This window comes from Syngnathus floridae, chromosome 2, assembly GCF_059516105.1.
Source record: "Syngnathus floridae isolate MCC-2025c chromosome 2, RoL_Sflo_1.0, whole genome shotgun sequence".
Lineage (NCBI taxonomy): Eukaryota > Metazoa > Chordata > Actinopteri > Syngnathiformes > Syngnathidae > Syngnathus > Syngnathus floridae.
In genome coordinates, this window is record NC_142414.1 from 15,062,402 (window position 1) to 15,080,159 (window position 17,758).

The window sequence follows — 17,758 nt, forward strand, 5'->3', positions numbered from 1 at the left end:
TGGTAGGCAAAATGAACAATTTCAAAACATTTTACCTAAGGAAGTTGGCATCCTTGACAACAAAGTATTTTGCATAGACAAAGATGGAATTTTATTTTAGGACAGTGCTGCCAACATTCATATGCAAAATTGAGGTCCGATGTCTACATAGACAGAGTTGGTTTCGGTTGTGCCCAAAACTTTGGTTAGTTCTTATCAAAAGGACAGAGGAAGGCAGTGTCTTCTGTGAGGAAACAATAACGATGCTTCAAACAACTCTGACCGTGCTCAATTAAATCTTTTGAAGCAAAAAACACAAGTGGGGAAACACTGGCAAGATTCGCGTGGCAATCTCTTACGGTAGAAAGACGAGTTATGAATCGTGAAATGCATCCTGACCTCTGCACACATAACTACTGTGACTTCTTGGCTGGATTAAAAACAATTAAAAAGAAGAGTTACAGCTTAAAGTATGATTTAAGAAAATCCAACGTGATGGTGGGCCATCGCGGTGCCCGAATACTGATAGCAACAAATTATAACAATGTACTTCTTCAGTCCTCCTCGATGGACTGAAAAACATTTGACTATTCAAACGTGTGCAGGATTGTAACGTCCTCAATTAAATAACGCAGAGATTTAATGAAACCATATGATTCACAACAGATACAAATATCTTACATGGTTAAAATCACCACATTCAAATAACACCATGTAGTAAGTGGCCATGAGTCTTTGTCAGCACGAGAGATCGCCATGACAACCATCACAAATAATCGATTCTTTAAAAGTACTGTGTCCGCTACTCACATTGAAGATGACACCACGCCTTCCGCTCTGATCGGTCCTTTCCCGCTTCCTGATTGTGGTCCGCAAGGCGCTGTGGTTCTTCATTCTGTTTGTTTCTACGTCATAGCCGTGACCCAAAACAAACAGTGAAGGCTGCCCTACTTCTAAAGCCGAATCATACGTTGATGCAAACTGCTTTGGAATATGGCCTCACGTGAGGGGTGGAAAATCTGGACTCTCTCTGTCAAAAGGGATCTCACTCCAGTCCAAAAGTGCTGGTTTCCTCCACGGCAGTCTGCATCTTCTCGTAGAGCATAGAGAAGGATGGATAGGGAGGCAGGTCCAGGCGGTTGAAACACGTGTGAGCTCTGTAGAGAACAGACACGAGTGAGACTCAGACCACGCACGCCTCGGAATTTGTACGATTTGGAGTTCAACCAAGATAATAAATCGTCCCGTTGCCGATATGCATTGTTAATTGAGATTTAAGATATAAGCCAAAATGTGATTTTCATGGAGCTACATCATTTTAATCATAAATTTATTTTTGTTTAGAACAGGGTTTCAAACTAGGGTTAGGGTTTGCAAGTAAGGTTTCAAACTAAAGTTAGGTTCCAACAGAGCTGGATTCCATCCGCCGACGCTCCGGTTTCTGAATGACCCACTCTACTGCCTAAGCCATTTGTGATGACACAAATATTCATACTCATTCATACCTGGGCAGAGACGTGGCTTTACCCCACTTTTCCACGCAGAAACGCCGAGGTCCATTGCTTCCTCGCAGAGATGCAAAACCCTCATAGGGAATACTTGATGTCCCAGTCACAAACTTCACAGAATAGAAACACAAGCAGAGGTGTGATTTAGTCCAAGTCACCCCTCATAGTGCAATTCAGTCTTACCTGCAAGAGCCTAAGTCTTTGCTCATTGTTGAATCTCTCCACTGCGGCCCAGAACCAACGGATAACTATATGGTTGTCATGGTAACCTAAATGCCATTCAAGAATAGAGGTTAGAAGCACAAGGATGCAATATTATTTTTTACTATATTTGCGCTCTTGTTTGAACTATTATAGTCAGTTCTTCTTGAAGTGAGTTGAGGAATTTCATATTTACATTGTTGTGCATCTTTCTTTCTTTCTTTCTTTCTTTCTTTCTTTCTTTCTTTCTTTCTTTCTTTCTTTCTTTCTTTCTTTCTTACCTCCTCTATACTCGGTGTTGTTCCTCCAATCCGACAAATCAATCTCTGCCGTGCCCGCCATCACCAGCTCCAGCTCCCTGGCATCAAACACCGACACAGACCGTGCGTCCACCACCTGCTCACACGTAAGAATGCAAACCAGGACTTGTATGTAATTGCTGGCGAGTCCATGACGCTGTCGTTCAAAAGAACTTGGCTCATACCTCGTAAAAGCCTCTGACCAAGCTTTCCGTCTGCTGTACGACACCACGCTCGATTCGCCACTTTACCATCCTTTCGATGTACTCCTTCTTGTTCTTTTCTGTCACCGGGATGTTGGCTCCACCAGCCTTCAGCTCCCGCTCAGTTATCTGCAGTTACACAAGACACGTCACGGGAGCCATCCTTTTAAATGAAATGGCCCTTTTCTGCCTCTGACCTGCCCAAACACTTCTTCATTGACAGTGAAGGTGAGGTCCAGCATGTCCTCAATGTCGTTGTCTTTCATCCACTGAAGTGACTGGTGAAATTCCTCATCCAGGTACTCCAGGTCACTCAGCTCGCACGGGCTACACACAACAAAAATATTAGATGTTGCTGCCAGAATGTTTAGTTGCAGGTTTGTGTGTTTCCCCCTCATGCGTACATGCGCAATAATCCTTTGTAGAAGGGTCGGGTGAAGAAGGCATCCAGAAGGTATTGGTGGATCAGTGCCAAACCCAGGATGCGGCCGCTGAAGCGAAACCTTCATGTGCACAAACACAGCAAAGATTCAATTTGAACGTATTGCACATAAAATTTCAATAGAAAATTCATCTAAATAAAAGTTTTATGAGAGAAACTAAGATTAAACGCAAATGCACCACTCACTCACCACTCATGGTGATTGTCCACAAAGGCCGACATGGGGCTGATCTGGACTGTGTATGTGTCGTTGGCCGAATATTCAAAGAGACCATAGTAAGGGTTGAACAATTCTCTTGAGACCAGGAAGAAGAATTCTCGGGAAGGTCCACTATAGTCCAATCTGCACACACAATTCATGTATCATTATTATTTTTTTTATATATTATATTTATTTATAGATATATGTATATACATAATATATTTATATATTTTTATTTTGTTTTTACATCTGACACAAACACAAAATATCTTTTGAGGTTGTTCGTTATACACTTTGTTTGATGAACTAGACAAACTCAAAAATGAAATATTAGCTTTTTTTTCTTATCTTGCATCAGTCTGCAAAAGGAGTTTCCGCCAATTTAAAATGGAAAGAATGAATGATACACACACGGCAAGCTTGTTGTTGGTGTCAGGCCATGTTATACTCACCCCTCCTCGCCCACAAAGCTGACGTAGAGCTTGCTGCGCTGCAGATCTTTGCGGGAGTAGCATGTGATCTGATTGAAGGCATCTTCCAGCAGGTGGTCACGGCGGATGATCAACCTGCCACGTGCATACAAGTCTTGTCACTCGCTCGCGTGCACAGTTGCTCGCTTTCTCGCTCACTGGCTGCACCTACTTGAGCTTCCCTGGTCCTTGGCCGTAGCCTTTGGTCTCCAACTTTCGATAGAAGTTGCGCAGTTTGGCCTCAAAGTCTCTCTTATAGGGTGCTGGAGCTCTGGCGTTTGCTCTCTGAGTACCTACAAGACAGAAAAGAGGCATTTGGCATCTTTCTGTTGTCTTGCACTTGCGTTATTGATGGTGAGGCAATTTGGCATATTTAATCGAGCCAATCCTGGTTGGGCCTGGTTAGTAGAGTTTGTCGATCAGTTTTCATATTTGTTTGCATGCACCATCAAGTTTGCACCCATTTTGCATAATACATAAGTTTCATTTAAGTTTGTAAGTGTTGTGTGCGTTACCGGGTGAGTTTTGAGGGGAGGAGACGGGAGAGCCCCGAGGAGACTGGCAGTAGCTGGGGTGCAGTAAGGCATGAGGAGGAATGTAGGACATGACTTCATCCTCAAACAAACTGTGGACGAGAGGAAAAAAACAAGAGTAAGCAGACAGACAGGGATTGCCTCAAAAAAAAAGGCTTCACCTTAGCAAAATGACAAGGTCGGCGTCTCCTGACAGCCGCGCCAATCCCGACGCTCCATCTGTGCGGATCAGCTGGACCTTCTCCCTGTTGTCATGGCAACGTTGTAATGCATTATGTGAACAAAGTATCGTACAAGATGGCCTACTACACAGTGGATTTACCTGAGCGAATGGTTCCGGTGGAAATCTGGCTGCCTTTCTTGTAAAATCTCAAAGATGTTGGGTTGCCGTAGAAATGCCACAATCTTGTCGTTGTACGCTACAGGAGGACAAAGTTGCACAAGGCAAGTCAATAAAAACCGATAAAGTGACAGATTTTTGAATGTGCCACTTTGTACTGACCCACTGGCATGACATCCGGCGCCTGGCCCCTGCAGGCTGACGATGTAAAAGTGCTCGACGGCCTCGGCAAGATGGGCGGTCCGGGATGACGGCACTCTTCGCCCACCTGCAGAGTTGGATCCTTTCAACTTGATTTTCACCCTTAGAAAGAAAACATTGGTCCTGGAATAACCGACCACTGTTCTACAGAACTTACCAGGCGCCGCGGGCTGACTTCACCGGCGCTATGGCTGCGTTGGCGGGTCAGGTGTTGGCGGTGAGTCAAAAGGCTCGGCGGTCGACAGCTCTGCAGGGGCAGCCGAGGGTCGATGAAGGTGGTCGCGCGGCTATTGTGGTCCACAAAAAAAGGCTGCGCGACAACACACTCACTCTCATGTTTATAAAAACAATCCCAGCTATGATAATGATGACGAAGAGGGCCCACCTTGCCGGTGTGGTCGTGCTTCATCTCCCAGCCTCGAGGCAATTCCAGCTGTTTGTTGGCAAACATGTTGAGAAAGGCCACCAGGTCCCTGTTGTGCTGGTAGCGCTCAAAGTGGTGCGTGTCCCGGCGAACCTTACTGATCATGTGTTTCAAGCACGTGTTGGTGGTAAACAAGCGATAGGCACTCTGGTAGAAAGGTAGCAGAGAAGGAGGATAAGTTTGACAAATTTGTCAAGTGATGCTAGGACGGTCAGTTGGGGTGGAGAGGAGATTTTTTTCTGACTGTATTGCTTCTTTGTTTTGACTATTTAATCTTTCGATTTGAGTTTTTGTGTGAATGTATAATATATACTCTTGCATACTAAACTTAATTTTAGTCATTTTCCTTTGTACTTTTACTTACCGAAACAGGACTTGAGTCAGTACTTCTACTTTTATCAGAGTCTCTTTTTTAACAGTATCCATATCTCTAACTTAAGAGTGCGAGCACTTTAGCCACACCTGGGAGTGAGGGTTAAAACAAATGCGGCATCCCTATCCATAAATGTGTACGACTTAATTTTTTGTGGCGTAAAACCCAAAACATACAGCTCAGTTGAATTTCCCCTTTTAACGATGCCAATGAGTACAATAAACTAAAATGAAAGAAAGTCCTTTTGCACATACAGGGTTAGAATGCAGCACAGTGAAGAAGTCGGGGCTGGTGAGGAACCTGGCACTGGGAGACTGGAGTAGCAGGTAGAGGCGGGATCTGGAGCTGGACTGGGCTGCGTTGCTGTCTCGACGCAGCTCTGCAAAGGGTGAGAGCAGCACATGGTCCATATAAAGATCATTCGCATAAGATTGCATTGTAATGTTTTGACTGTATTGTAATTTGATCTTTACCTTGCAAGCCGGGGTGCAGATCGGTCTCGTCTGCCGGCTGCTCATTGGCCGGAGCCTCCTCTGCTCTACGATCATTGGTTATCGTCCTTCGGATGCTCTGATACCTGAAGGTGAGTGTGGTTATCACCGTGGTTACAAAGTCGCACAAGAAATGTTCTGCGTTGATGAGGTTCAGGGCTTCAGTGGTCTCAACCTGCGGTTCAGCTGCTCCATCTGTTGGATGGAACTGGATCTCTGTAGTGTCTGCTGGGCAGCCGGGGCAGTGGGACGTTGCCAGGTAGTGGTTCTGTTCACGTGGTCCACATAAAATATCCTCCCATGGCTGTCGATCCGTGCCTCCCAGTCTAATATGCAAACACATGCCCCACGGAGACTGAGCTGGAGCTGAATGGCAAAATAACTTCAAATGATGCGTAATCAGCGCATCCCAACATCACAATGTATGTATGAAAAATCAAACACACAGCTACATTTGAACAAACAAACAAAAAAAATAATCTAGATACTGAAAAATGATGATCTCATATGAATGGAAACAGGTGAATGTATACACAGATTCATTGTTTCTTTTGCCACCGAGGGGAAGCAATTCAATTGTTCTTAATATGCCTGAATTTACTTTGCATGCAACTGTGGCTGTTTTTGGCATGCTTTAAAATAGAACAGAGTTGAGTTTTTAGTCCTATTATACATTCCTATCTCCAGTATTTTCATCCTTTCCTATGGGAGTGGGGGGTGTTCCTGAATCCAAACAAGTTGGAGGTCAAGTAACATCCTGGAACCAACTGTGTTTGACCTTGGAGGTTCCACTGTATATTTTTTCAAGCTAACAAATAAGACAAACATTGAAGAGCACTCACTCGGCGGGAGGGGCTCATCCACTCTCTGGTAGCGACTGATGTCATGGCGTACAGACGGCAGCGTAGGAGCAGAATGGTGGCCATTGATCTGAGCTGTGGAAGCACACAAGCATGCATACGTACACACAAACACAATAATTGGGCAGTTAGTAACGGTGCTCCAACCATTTAATACCTTACATCATTCCTCCAGTGATACCCACAGTTTGACCACTTCACACTTAAAAAAAAAAAAAAAAAAATCTGATTCTCAAAGGTTTAGTGGCACGAGAATGAAACTGAATTAAAAGTTAATTTTATGTCACGGCGGCTTATATTTTTTTAGAATACAGTTTTGTCCAATTTATTTGTCAAGTACAGGTAAGTCCATCATATGTGCATCGCACCAAACATTCCTTTTTTTTACTTGATGTGAAATAAATTTCAACTGACTCATTATTTAAGTACAGTTTTTTGTTTTCCTCTATTTATGCACGGTGTTAATGTTAAACTACATAATGGCTTACGATAATAATGAACTTTGCCTCGTATTTTTGTTGAGTCTTGGGCCTTCGTCACTGCTGAATTTAATGTTGGACATTATGAAGGCGCTTGGAGAGCCAAGTATATTTTAAGGTTTGTTGAAAAACTGTAAAAGATTTACATCAATGATTCCCTTTTCTTTCACGCAATCATTTTCGGTCTTTGATTTCTAAGTCATCTCACCGGATTCTCTCTCTGATAACGTGGTGCCGAGTCCCTCTCTGGGCCTGCATGCCACCTGGTTGTGGCTCGCAACATCAGTGGCCCGCACAGAGCGTCTCTTCCACACCTCCCCCCGCTCATCCGCCTCCTCTTCCTCATCCGCCTCCTCTCCCTGCACTTCTGGGCCGACAGCCCCTACAGCAGACAAAGTGAGATTGACAAATTGTCTTCGTTATGTTTCTCGGAGTTATACCGCAGTCCAGTTGGGCCGCTTCTGGATCCAACCTAAAGCCTAACTTTTAAATCAATACATTTGTATTTCATCTTCGAAGACTATTTGTTTTTGACGCTTCATAATGTCACTGACATTTGATTGAATCATTTATTTTTCATATTTTTAAGCATAGCGGTAATGTTATAATGGCTTGTAATAACATTAAATATGAGTTTGATGAACACTTGCCCTATGATGCTTCTGCTATTCGTCATGATGGTCACACTTGAAGTGCTATTAAGTAATTTTTGAGGTGGTACTTGCTTGAGAAACATTGATCTACTGGAAAATAATTTCATTACTTTCATGAGTACAATATTTGCACAAAATAATTTGAGACCAAAATGGAATGGAATTTCCCACAGCACAACCTCTCATAGCACCTGACTTACTCTGCGTCACCTCAAGAAAAACACTTTCCCACAAATCATAGTGGAACTAAAGTCAGCATGATTAAGGTGAGTCTCAGTGATCAATCAATGGTTTGCTGGAGCTCCCGCCCACCTGCATCAGAGGTTCCAACGTCGCTCCCGGTTGTCATAGCAGTAGTTGCCAAGCTGTTGCTGCTTGATAGCTCCGCTGCTTCCTCCTCTGCCCTAGGAGCCACTTCCGTCCTCATCTCCACCTCCTGGGACAAAAGCAAATAGATAATATCAAGCAGTGATATTTCATTGATTCATTCATTGCAGAAGTCCAACTCTGGATACTGGCTTGTGCTATCTTCCAAAAACGATATGATATATATTTTTCCCTACTTAGATGCCAATCTAATCTACATGGCATTCAGAAACAGTAGAGCCGGCCGATGGTGCGGTCTTTATAAACAATCAGCTTTCAAATTTGTCTCAGTGGGTGAACTCGCTGGTCCAAAATAATGTCAACATTTTTCTGTCCTCTGACTGCTTTGTCAGAGCAAGCCAAGTTTGGCTAACATAACACATCTGTAGCATCTGGAAACTCTAATTCATTTCGTAATCAATTTCTCTGGTAATCATACTGTGCACCAGAACCAACAACAAAACACATCCGTAGCGGTCTGCAAACTCCTAATTCATTTCATAATCAACTTCTCTAGTAATTATGCTGTGCACCAGAAGCAACAAATTGATCAAAATCTGATTCAATGTACTGCATCGTACCGGAATGGGTGAAAGTGGGCCGCAGCTATATGAAGAAGCGCAGGGTGCCTCCAAGTTGGTCTCCAGCCTTGAACTTTGCTCGCCGCATGTGCAATCGCTCGCAGACTCGAGTTGCGAAGCTTCAGGAAAACTACTGGCTTCGATTCCTTCACTAACGTGTGCCGAAGCGCCAGTATCTTCTGCATGGACGATTATCGACGTTCCCTCCTTCATTTGTAGCTTGGCCGCACTACCCAAACCTTCGGCCTGAGCCGACTCAGCGACAGGAGAGCCTGCTTGTGATCCGGTGTGCTCACATTTGGAGCCCTCGCTCCCCCCGGAAATGTCCGTATTTGTAGTCCTTTGCGATCCTGTCTCCTGCTGGCTACCACACTGCCCCGCACTCTCCTCGTCCTCATCAGAGTCTATGTGGAGCATGGCGTTGAGGCGCGTGTCTGTCGGAAAGCTGGAGCGGAGTCTGGGCGACGGCCCCGCGGGAAGTCTCTCCACGGCGCTACCGGAGGCCTCAATGGCGTCCAAGTAGTCATTGAGGGAAACTTGCCTGTGGGTGTGGCCGCCCGCAGCCGCTAGAATTGTGTTTTCTTGCCATGCGCTGCTGTTGCCATAGTAACAAGCACCGTTAACTAACAGGGAGCTTTCGTCCGAGCCTGTAAGGGAAGCGCCGCATGCCAGGCGAGAAGACGTGGAGTGGTGTGGAAGGTCTTCATCATCAGAGGGACTCCCAGGGTCGCTGTTGACTGTGCTGCCCAAGATGGTTCCTGTTGCATCTGGAGAGGAATACGGACCCATTACAGACCAAAATTTGAGGATACAATAGAAGTATATGCCACATATTATATGGCACATATAAAATGAAATCACAAATTATTCTATTCACATTTTTTTCACTGATTTTTAATTCTTGTCAAGCCTCCTAAGACCACTGCTCCCCCAACCTTTATTGGACCATTGCGAGAGGAGTCAAAATTAATCAATTAATCGGCAACTAATCGATAACAAAATTAATCAACAATTTTTTCACGTCAGGGTTTGGTCAAGGTCACAAACAGTTTTAGTCGTTTTTATTCGTCGGCAATAAAATTTCAGCATGTCCCTTTGCGAAAGGAAAATCACAGGCAAACCTTTGGTGGCCGTTTGCCGAATATTTGCGACATTGAACAAACCTTGACAATGATTGACTTTACTCAGAAAGACAAGAGGTCTCCATGTAAACCGGGCTCCTCTTAACATTTACTCGAGAAATCTCGTATGCTGGATTTGTCAACGAGAACGACAGACACAGTGTGAAATCAGCACATACCTTCATGTCCAGTGGAGGTGATGTTCACCCGGAAGTGCAGCCGCCCGCTAACGTGATCTGTGGGAAGGCGGCGACATAAGCTGTAGCTGACTGGGTGTTGGCTGCACACACAAAAAGAGCAGGAGTTAAAAAAAAAAGACAACACAGCATTTGCACACAAAATCATATGAACTCACTCTGCCGTTGGACCCTCCAGAAGTCTCTGCACGGGTATGATCAGCTGACCCAGAAAGCGCTTGATGATTGGTCGACTCTTGGCAAACTTATCTTTCACCTCGATCTCCATCACGTCATTCCCCAGGGCCACAAAAGTGTATTTCTACAGGGCAACAAGAAAAGACAATTAAAATTGGCCTGTGGGAACAACAATGTGTCACGTTTCTAACCTCTCCGTGCCACACAGGGTTGGTGGTATTGGCGATAATGGAGGTACGCCTCTCCTGGCCGTGGTGGGTGAACTTGGGGAGGCCGGTTCTTTTCCCAGGCTGGATGGACATCTTCAGGTAAGGGTCCGGGTTGAAAAACATGCCTTTCTTCAGGCCCACTGCTCGGATGTCTGCAGTGGACAATGCACGCTTGTTTTGCATTTATATGTATTTATAAAAGCTTTTTCTCTTCTGATGCGGGTCCTCTCACCTGAGAGAGTGAAGCTGACCAATTTACGACTGTGCTCTGCCCCTGATTGGCTCTCAGGAAGACCTTCAGTGCCCACCTGGGGATAGGGAAAGAACAAATGTCTCATCACACCACTGCTGCTTCAAGGGGAAAAAATACCTAATGAGTGATGAAGATTCCAAATTAAGAGTTTGGCTCATATAAAGACTGACTAGTAAGGTAAAAGTGCTGTACCGTCACTCCGGGGTTTTTGACGGTGATGCAAGGTGTTGTTGCTCTTAGTGCTCCACTCACACCGTGGTAATATTTGAAGCAGATCTTAGTCTCACCTGCAGAGACGCAACACACAGTATGGAGGGATTTCATTATTTGTGTCATTTATTTGGCACATACTGTAAATATATACATGGTCATTGGTTTAACTTGATGGTTTGGTCATGCTTTACTATATCCGTCCGTCCAGCCATCCAAACTAGGAATTGCAGCACGTTACCCAGGCCCACTTCACGTCCTACTTTTACATTGTACTGTACTTACAGTCCATGAAGTAGGGCCCCGGCTCCAGTTTCCACACAATCTGGCCTCGCTGAGTACCATTCACGCCACGGTTCTTGGAGTCCCACACATTAGCAACGCAGGTCTCGTCTGGAGACACACAAAAGCAATTGTCTCAATGGCAGTTGGTTGTCTCCACTGAGATGACATTTACCTCAGCTTTAAATAATGTAATTTCACTATGTCACTATAAATGCCACAAGATGGAAGCAAATGACTTCTTTTGTCTAAGTGAAGCTCCTCACTTAAGTTCAGCATTAAGATGCTACCAAGTGGAGCCCAAAACTGCAAACAGGTGAGTTTGTCAGTGAAAACGTTTTCAAGTGGTGAATGTATGAATGCCAAACCGCATGACCACTTCAAAGTTGAAGTTGCCTTCCTGCAGTTACTCATTCTCTGTGTTTACTCACCGATGTGGTATAGTCCAATCCAGTCCGTGGCATCCACTTCCTCCTTGATGTCCCAAGAGATGACGAGATGGCCATGGCCAAGAACAAGCTGATACGTCGACGCAGTTAGTGAGGAGCGGCTGTCTGAGGTCACCAGATCTGTGTCGCTATTGGCCCTCTGCAGCCCCATCCCTGCTGCTTCCGGCTGGCCATCTGATGTCAAGACCGACGGCGAGGGGCAAGAAGACCCGGACAGGCTGCGGATGTTTTCCGGCCCGATCGTGTACGGCCGGCCATGAGGGTTACGGCGCCTCACCGCCATCAGGTGTTCCCGTGCGCTGCCATTGGTTCCCGGTGAGGATGGCGGGGGGGAGGAGGAAGCTGTGGCTGTTGCCATGGTTACCACAGCGTCACAAGCTGTGAGCGGAGGCTGCTGCTGAGTGTGAGGATTATGGCAGTGTTGAGGGTGTTGAGGAGGAAGCAGATGATTGGGGCAGAAGGTTGAGGTTGAACAGGTGAAGGGAAATAGAAGTCAATAAAAATAAAAAGGGCAAAACAAATGGTGACTATGGAAAATTAAGTGCTCTGTCCAAGGCACGATAAAATGTCTGGATATCCTTGCCACACATTTCTTCTTGTGTCGAGGAGGTATAAAGAGACAATCCAGTACCAGTCTTTGTCGTTTATGTATTTCTCCTAACTTCTAAAAGTCTCCAATACAACACAAGCAGATGACCTTGATGGGCCTTGCACATGATCCAATATTATAGCCGTTATTCACTTCAGGGAGGAGGGCGGCTGGAGACCTGTAGGGAAACAAGAGGTAGGATAAAAGAAGAAATGATAGTGAGTTGCCAGATTTTTTTCTTGTGTTCTGTTCAAATATACGTAGTTCTCCATCATGAACATTACATCAAGGTTCTTTCTTTAATTCTTTCATTACAGACATTAATTATTATCTACTTTAGACCTCCTGGACCTGGATTTCTTTGGTGGTATTAGTACTCAGTTTGAATGAATTCTTGTCCTGGTACAATTTTCAAAGTTCCAAGTAATAAGAGGTGTCTAGCATTCATTAGTCGAACAACGCAAAGGATAGAGGGTACAACACACGAAACATCTACTTTTTAAGACCCTCACCCAAATCAATCACTGCTCACTGAACGCCTCAGTACTGCGGAGTCAATGTCAAGTAGGACTTTCATTCATTTCAAGACAATCATCTCACTTCATTGCCAAGCCTCCAAATTAGGCAAGACAAACGGTGCCAATATTCGAGTAAGTGCCAATTAGCAAGGGTTATGACCGATAAGGATTATAAAGTAACGCTAATCTGTGCTAACATTACAGTTCTACTTACCTTTTGGCTTTGACATGGGATTGCTTCCGTGTCATCAGGATGGTGGACTCAAACCATCTCTTGAAATGGTGCATCTTTTTTCTTGCTTGTTTAGTTTCACACTTGATGGCTGGGCAGGTGCGCCAGAGACCCAACTCCTTGAAAACCAGCAATTACAAAGTCAATTTTCTATATGTATCCTTCAAGAGAGACATATTATACACCTTTTCTTACAATAAAACATGTTTTCAAGTCTTATTAACGTCTGTAAAATGACTTAAAATGTCAACGACTAAAATAACATCACATCTCGTGTGTTGAGCTTAAGTGGCACATCTGTAGCACATCTGCCTTTCAGTTGAAGGGTTTTGGGGTTCAAATGTTAACTCTGGTCTCTACGTGGTGTATGCGTGTTCTTCCTGCACCAGGATGAGATGTCTCCGGGTACTTCCTCCAACGTTCCAAAAACAGTCGTGTTAGGTTCAAGAGTGGAAATTGTTCATAGGTGTGAATGTCACTGTAAATAGTTGCTGGTGTATATGTGCCCTGTGATTGGCTGGCGAGTAGTTCAGCATGCAGTCCACCTCCCACACAAAGTGGGCTGAGATCAACTCCAGCTCAAGCCAATGAAGCGTCAGAGAAAATGGATTGCTAAAGCATAAATAATTTTTATTGACAGGGTGAAGAGTCACCCTGAACTTTTTTAACATAATTAGCACCATCCTTGCCTCTGAATATTTCATTTGAAAAAGGCTTATGGTATACTTGACTTTCTTGATGTCTTCCGTGCATCATTAAAGCAAATAGCTTTGCTTGCGGCACGAACTACATAGTGTGTCTGCGGTGCCTTTAAAACATGCAGTGAGCACAATTGTGGGAGCAGTCTAACCAAGTGAGTGGCACCAGCATCAAGTCTGTGGGTTATTTATAAATGGTGAGACTTTGCAACTAAAAATAGACATAAGTGCAAAACCGAGCCAGGCATTTTTTGCAAAACATTCACTATGCAGGAAGCTTCTTCTTGTATGGCATCTGGGAGCACGCACACACACACGCGCGCGCGAGCACAAACACACACACACACACACACGCACGCACGCACACACACGTGTTTTCCATAAAAACAAAAACAAATGTTTTTGTGGTCTGGAGTTGTTTTTATCCTTTGGATTCCAACAAGAAAAAAAACAAGCTTAAAAACACTATGCATCTTCTAAGCAAGTTGCAGGCAAGGGATAATCAACGGCTACATAAAAGTACCACAACCTACGAGCATGAAAAAAAATGAAATCACAAATATGGAATGGGACACGAAGATATGGCAGCAATGTGACCTACTTATTCCTGACTGACATACCACACAAACTCTCTTATACTTCACCAACACGATAAGGCTTCTCAGTAGTTCTGCTGACTTAAAGAAAGAAGAGGATTGGAGAAGGACAAAGCAGGGCAGTCAGAGGTGACTTGGTGCCTTTCTGACCCAACGATCCAAACCAACGAGACATGACAGCACTGTGTGTACCGAGGCCTCTCTAACACATCCCAACTAAAGAGTAACTCCACTAAAAACACACCTTGGGCACAGAGCCATGCTTTTCTACTCTTCGTTACACAGTCGACAAAACATTGTCTGTCCTATTTTGGTCACATAGTGCTAATTACACTCCAAAGTCAATGCTATGTACTCTATAGCAGTATGAAATTACATTCACCAATATATGTGCATTCATTTGGCATTAACAAATACGATGAACATTATTGGTTGTGTCTCAAATTTGCAGGGATTTTCAAAGTCAGAAAATATCTCCATTTCCTTAATGTTACAGACCAAATTAAACAAGGAACTGAACTTGTTTTTGCATTTTATAAACTGTCAATTTGAAGCTATGTTATCTTGTTGACTAATAAATGGATGGACATTTAAAGATTTTATCAATTTAGGTTTTAAAAATCAACAGTTTAATCAATTATTTACAAAAAATAATCTGTAGTTGCAGCTCTAAAATGGAAAATTTCTACACCGCATCTATGCGATTGGTGTCGGGCGATCCACACTGGATATTCAGTATCGGAATCGGCAGCATACAACCCTGATCCAAACAGCCATAATTTAAATATTGTTGGCTAAATTATTATGAGCATAATCCCGACTAAAACAACCAGATTTAGTGCATTTCATGTTAGATGCTCATCCCTCATTTGCTAATAACTGGGCAAGACTAGCTAACAGAAGCAGAGCAAAGGGACTTAGTGCAGCTGAGAGGATTTAGAAGGGGCACAGACGCCACGTTTGTCATCTCTTTTAGTAAAACTTCAAATCAACAAATCTAGTGTTGTATTACCTTTATCACAAATAGGTCACGCAACCAATGTAAGCAACAGTGGCGCCAGTTCTATTTTAACATTCTTAGCGCTGCTATTTTGTTGAAGTTGGATGGCGTTTTCTGTGGCTATTTATTGCAACTATGAATGAGAATCCCACTTGTACACATCAGTGAAGAGCGAAGCTTTGGGCAGACTCGAGTGTGTGGGTGGTGTTATAAATGTAGAGAGGCTAAAAATTGCAATCTTGATTCCCATAAATTCTCTGGAAAGTCTTCAATCTGGGATATTTCCAAAAACCCCTGTCTGAACGTCACATGAAATTTTACTGGAAATGTCCACTCTTGGGAAACTAAATTTAGTGATGATCAGTGAGTCACTAATTCCCAACCGGTGTCAGCAATTATCAGGTGCGTCACGGGAAAAAAATCATCAAATGTCACTTTATTGGTCCGAAAATGACCTATTTATAACTAATGTTTTCTCTGTTCATCTGTCTATGCAAGCGATGTATCGTGATAGGTAGAATGTTTCAATGCTTTTGCACTACACTACATTGTACATAATTAGCCCACATGTCCACTCTTTGTGACATTTTTGCTTGGTGGTGTGCCTTGGCTCAATAAAGGTTGAGAAACACTGGTCTGCAAAATGTTACGCTTTGCAGAAAAGGAAGCTATGCTACCATAATTCCCATTTTTAACTATTCTAACAAATATTTTGATGCATTTAAAAGCAACAGGGAATGTAATTTTCAAATTATGATACTACAGAAGCCATACAGTACTATATTTCAACAATCACTGCAAATTATATATAAATACTTATTGCAATAAGAGGAAAACAAAATGTCAAGTGCATTGATAAGTGAGACACAATATGGCATACTACAGTCTTTCAGAACAATCAGGTTCTCACAAGAGATGATGAGGAGGAGGCTGTTGAGGAAGGAAATGTGAGCCGCCCGGTTGTTATTCAGGGATCAATGTGGTAGTAGAAGCACAATACCGCTAGCTATGTCGGAACATGGACAGAAATAAGATCAGGTCGGCCTTTATAAAATAACAACACAGAACAAAGAAAAAAAAACTGTTGATGAATGTCACTCATTAGGCCTTTTGTGCTACTTTGAAGTGCAAGATCAGCGCAGAAAACCACAGAAGCTTTAAAAATGGGTTTACATCATAAATTAAGCATTTGGAGTAAACAATGAAATGTCAAAAAAAGGAAGAAAAAGAAACATTTGCTCACCTTAGTTGTGCTGATTTCAACGCGTGACAAAATACACCCCACAAAACTCCCTCACTGATGCACGACGGAGCCTCGCTTTGCTCCGGTGCTCGGCGACTTGCCAGCAGCGTCCAAAGCGGCCAGCACCCGCGCGAGGTGCCGCCTCCCCCTCGAGGCTGTGATCGTCTACTCGTTGCCAATACACAAAAACAGTAAAAAAACATATCATGTTGGAAGTCTCACATCATGGCTGGTTGTCTCCCTCTTGTCGCGATGCAGCCAGCCAGGCTCATGTCTTATTTATTAGAGCGGAGCTCCCAACATCCGGCGCCCCGTTTCCGCTGCTCTTTCACGGCTTGATCAGTGCAAACAAGCCAGAGACGCAGCCATGTTATCCCCTATTTTGGGATGAAAAGTGCAGATAAACAACTTCGAATGTTTGCTGGGCCGACTTCAGAGTGTGCGGGAGTCGAGTTCAACGTCAAAATAAGACCGCCCCCCTCCACCCCTCTGACGGATCACGTGTCCAGACGCTGATTCAGGCCCCTTTAAGAGGCCGCATCGGGGGGGGGGGGGGCTCAAATCAAAATCTGTTATTGTTTGGGAAGGGGTTCACGTCATTTAAATTTAGGGGGTCACTTCAAAACCGAGGTCTAACACTAATACCGACATTTTAGAAAGAAAAGCAAGAAATAATTGATTCCGTCCAGCTCAACTATCACTGGTACACTTTTGATAAGATATTCTGTTATATATTTTGTAGTGTTTGTAGCAACCCTATTATTGATACTCAGGAATCTGGCAAACGTGTTCAAAAACACAAAATTGTTGTATGACTAATGACTGTAAAATGGTTACAAACCAGAGCTGGAGTTTTTGTCCAAAATGTTAGCTGTGTAAATTGCATTCTAATATTCAAAGAAAGAAAAACAATATTAATTTTAACTCTATCTGACAAGGGTTGCATTAGTTTGAATGACTCACTCCATTACAGCGGAAAATTTGCATGGTCAGAACAATTCGCTTGATGACATTTCTACTGAGTCATATTGCTCACTTTTTTCTCTTCTTCGAGATGGTTGAAAAAGTTGTACGGGTTGTGTGTGTGTGTGTGTGTGTGTGTGTGTGTGTGTGTGTGTGTGCGCGTATGTGTGTGTGGTGAGATCCACCAAAAGCAATAAAACAAAAAATGCAAGGTATTTGTCATCTTCTCAGTGTAATTTGTATGTTTATTTGTGGGTGGATTTAAAAAAGAAAAAAAAATGCACTAGTGGCCAGATGTAGTGCAGTGACTCGGGTAGGAAAGAAGAAGCAAGCAGAAGGTTGGAAATGGGATATCTGAGATGCAGGGATTTGGCAAGTAATCCCCAGCGCCTTAATCCTCGCAACAACAGTCCATC

At 43.6% G+C, this 17,758-nt stretch overlaps 1 protein-coding gene across 1 annotated transcript; it reads right to left on the reverse strand.

The window, feature by feature from the left end:
- Positions 1–65: 65 nt before the first annotated feature.
- Positions 66–16,867, reverse strand: hecw2b (HECT, C2 and WW domain containing E3 ubiquitin protein ligase 2b). The gene is made up of 32 exons (XM_088400115.1): positions 16,380–16,867; positions 12,825–12,961; positions 11,486–12,270; positions 11,058–11,165; positions 10,755–10,849; positions 10,542–10,617; positions 10,292–10,461; positions 10,082–10,224; positions 9,906–10,006; positions 8,606–9,372; positions 7,971–8,094; positions 7,214–7,387; positions 6,509–6,601; positions 5,842–5,992; positions 5,649–5,752; positions 5,430–5,554; positions 4,764–4,949; positions 4,536–4,688; positions 4,340–4,445; positions 4,160–4,256; positions 3,999–4,082; positions 3,820–3,929; positions 3,477–3,597; positions 3,287–3,400; positions 2,823–2,975; positions 2,595–2,693; positions 2,388–2,517; positions 2,173–2,319; positions 1,970–2,084; positions 1,671–1,756; positions 1,485–1,597; positions 66–1,136 (listed from the first exon to the last, which is right to left on the reverse strand). Exons 3-32 carry the CDS (start codon positions 11,859–11,861, stop codon positions 1,025–1,027), a joined length of 4,533 nt encoding a protein of 1,510 aa, XP_088256241.1. The 5' UTR covers positions 11,862–12,270; positions 12,825–12,961; positions 16,380–16,867; the 3' UTR covers positions 66–1,024.
- Between the last annotated feature and the right edge of the window lie 891 nt (positions 16,868–17,758).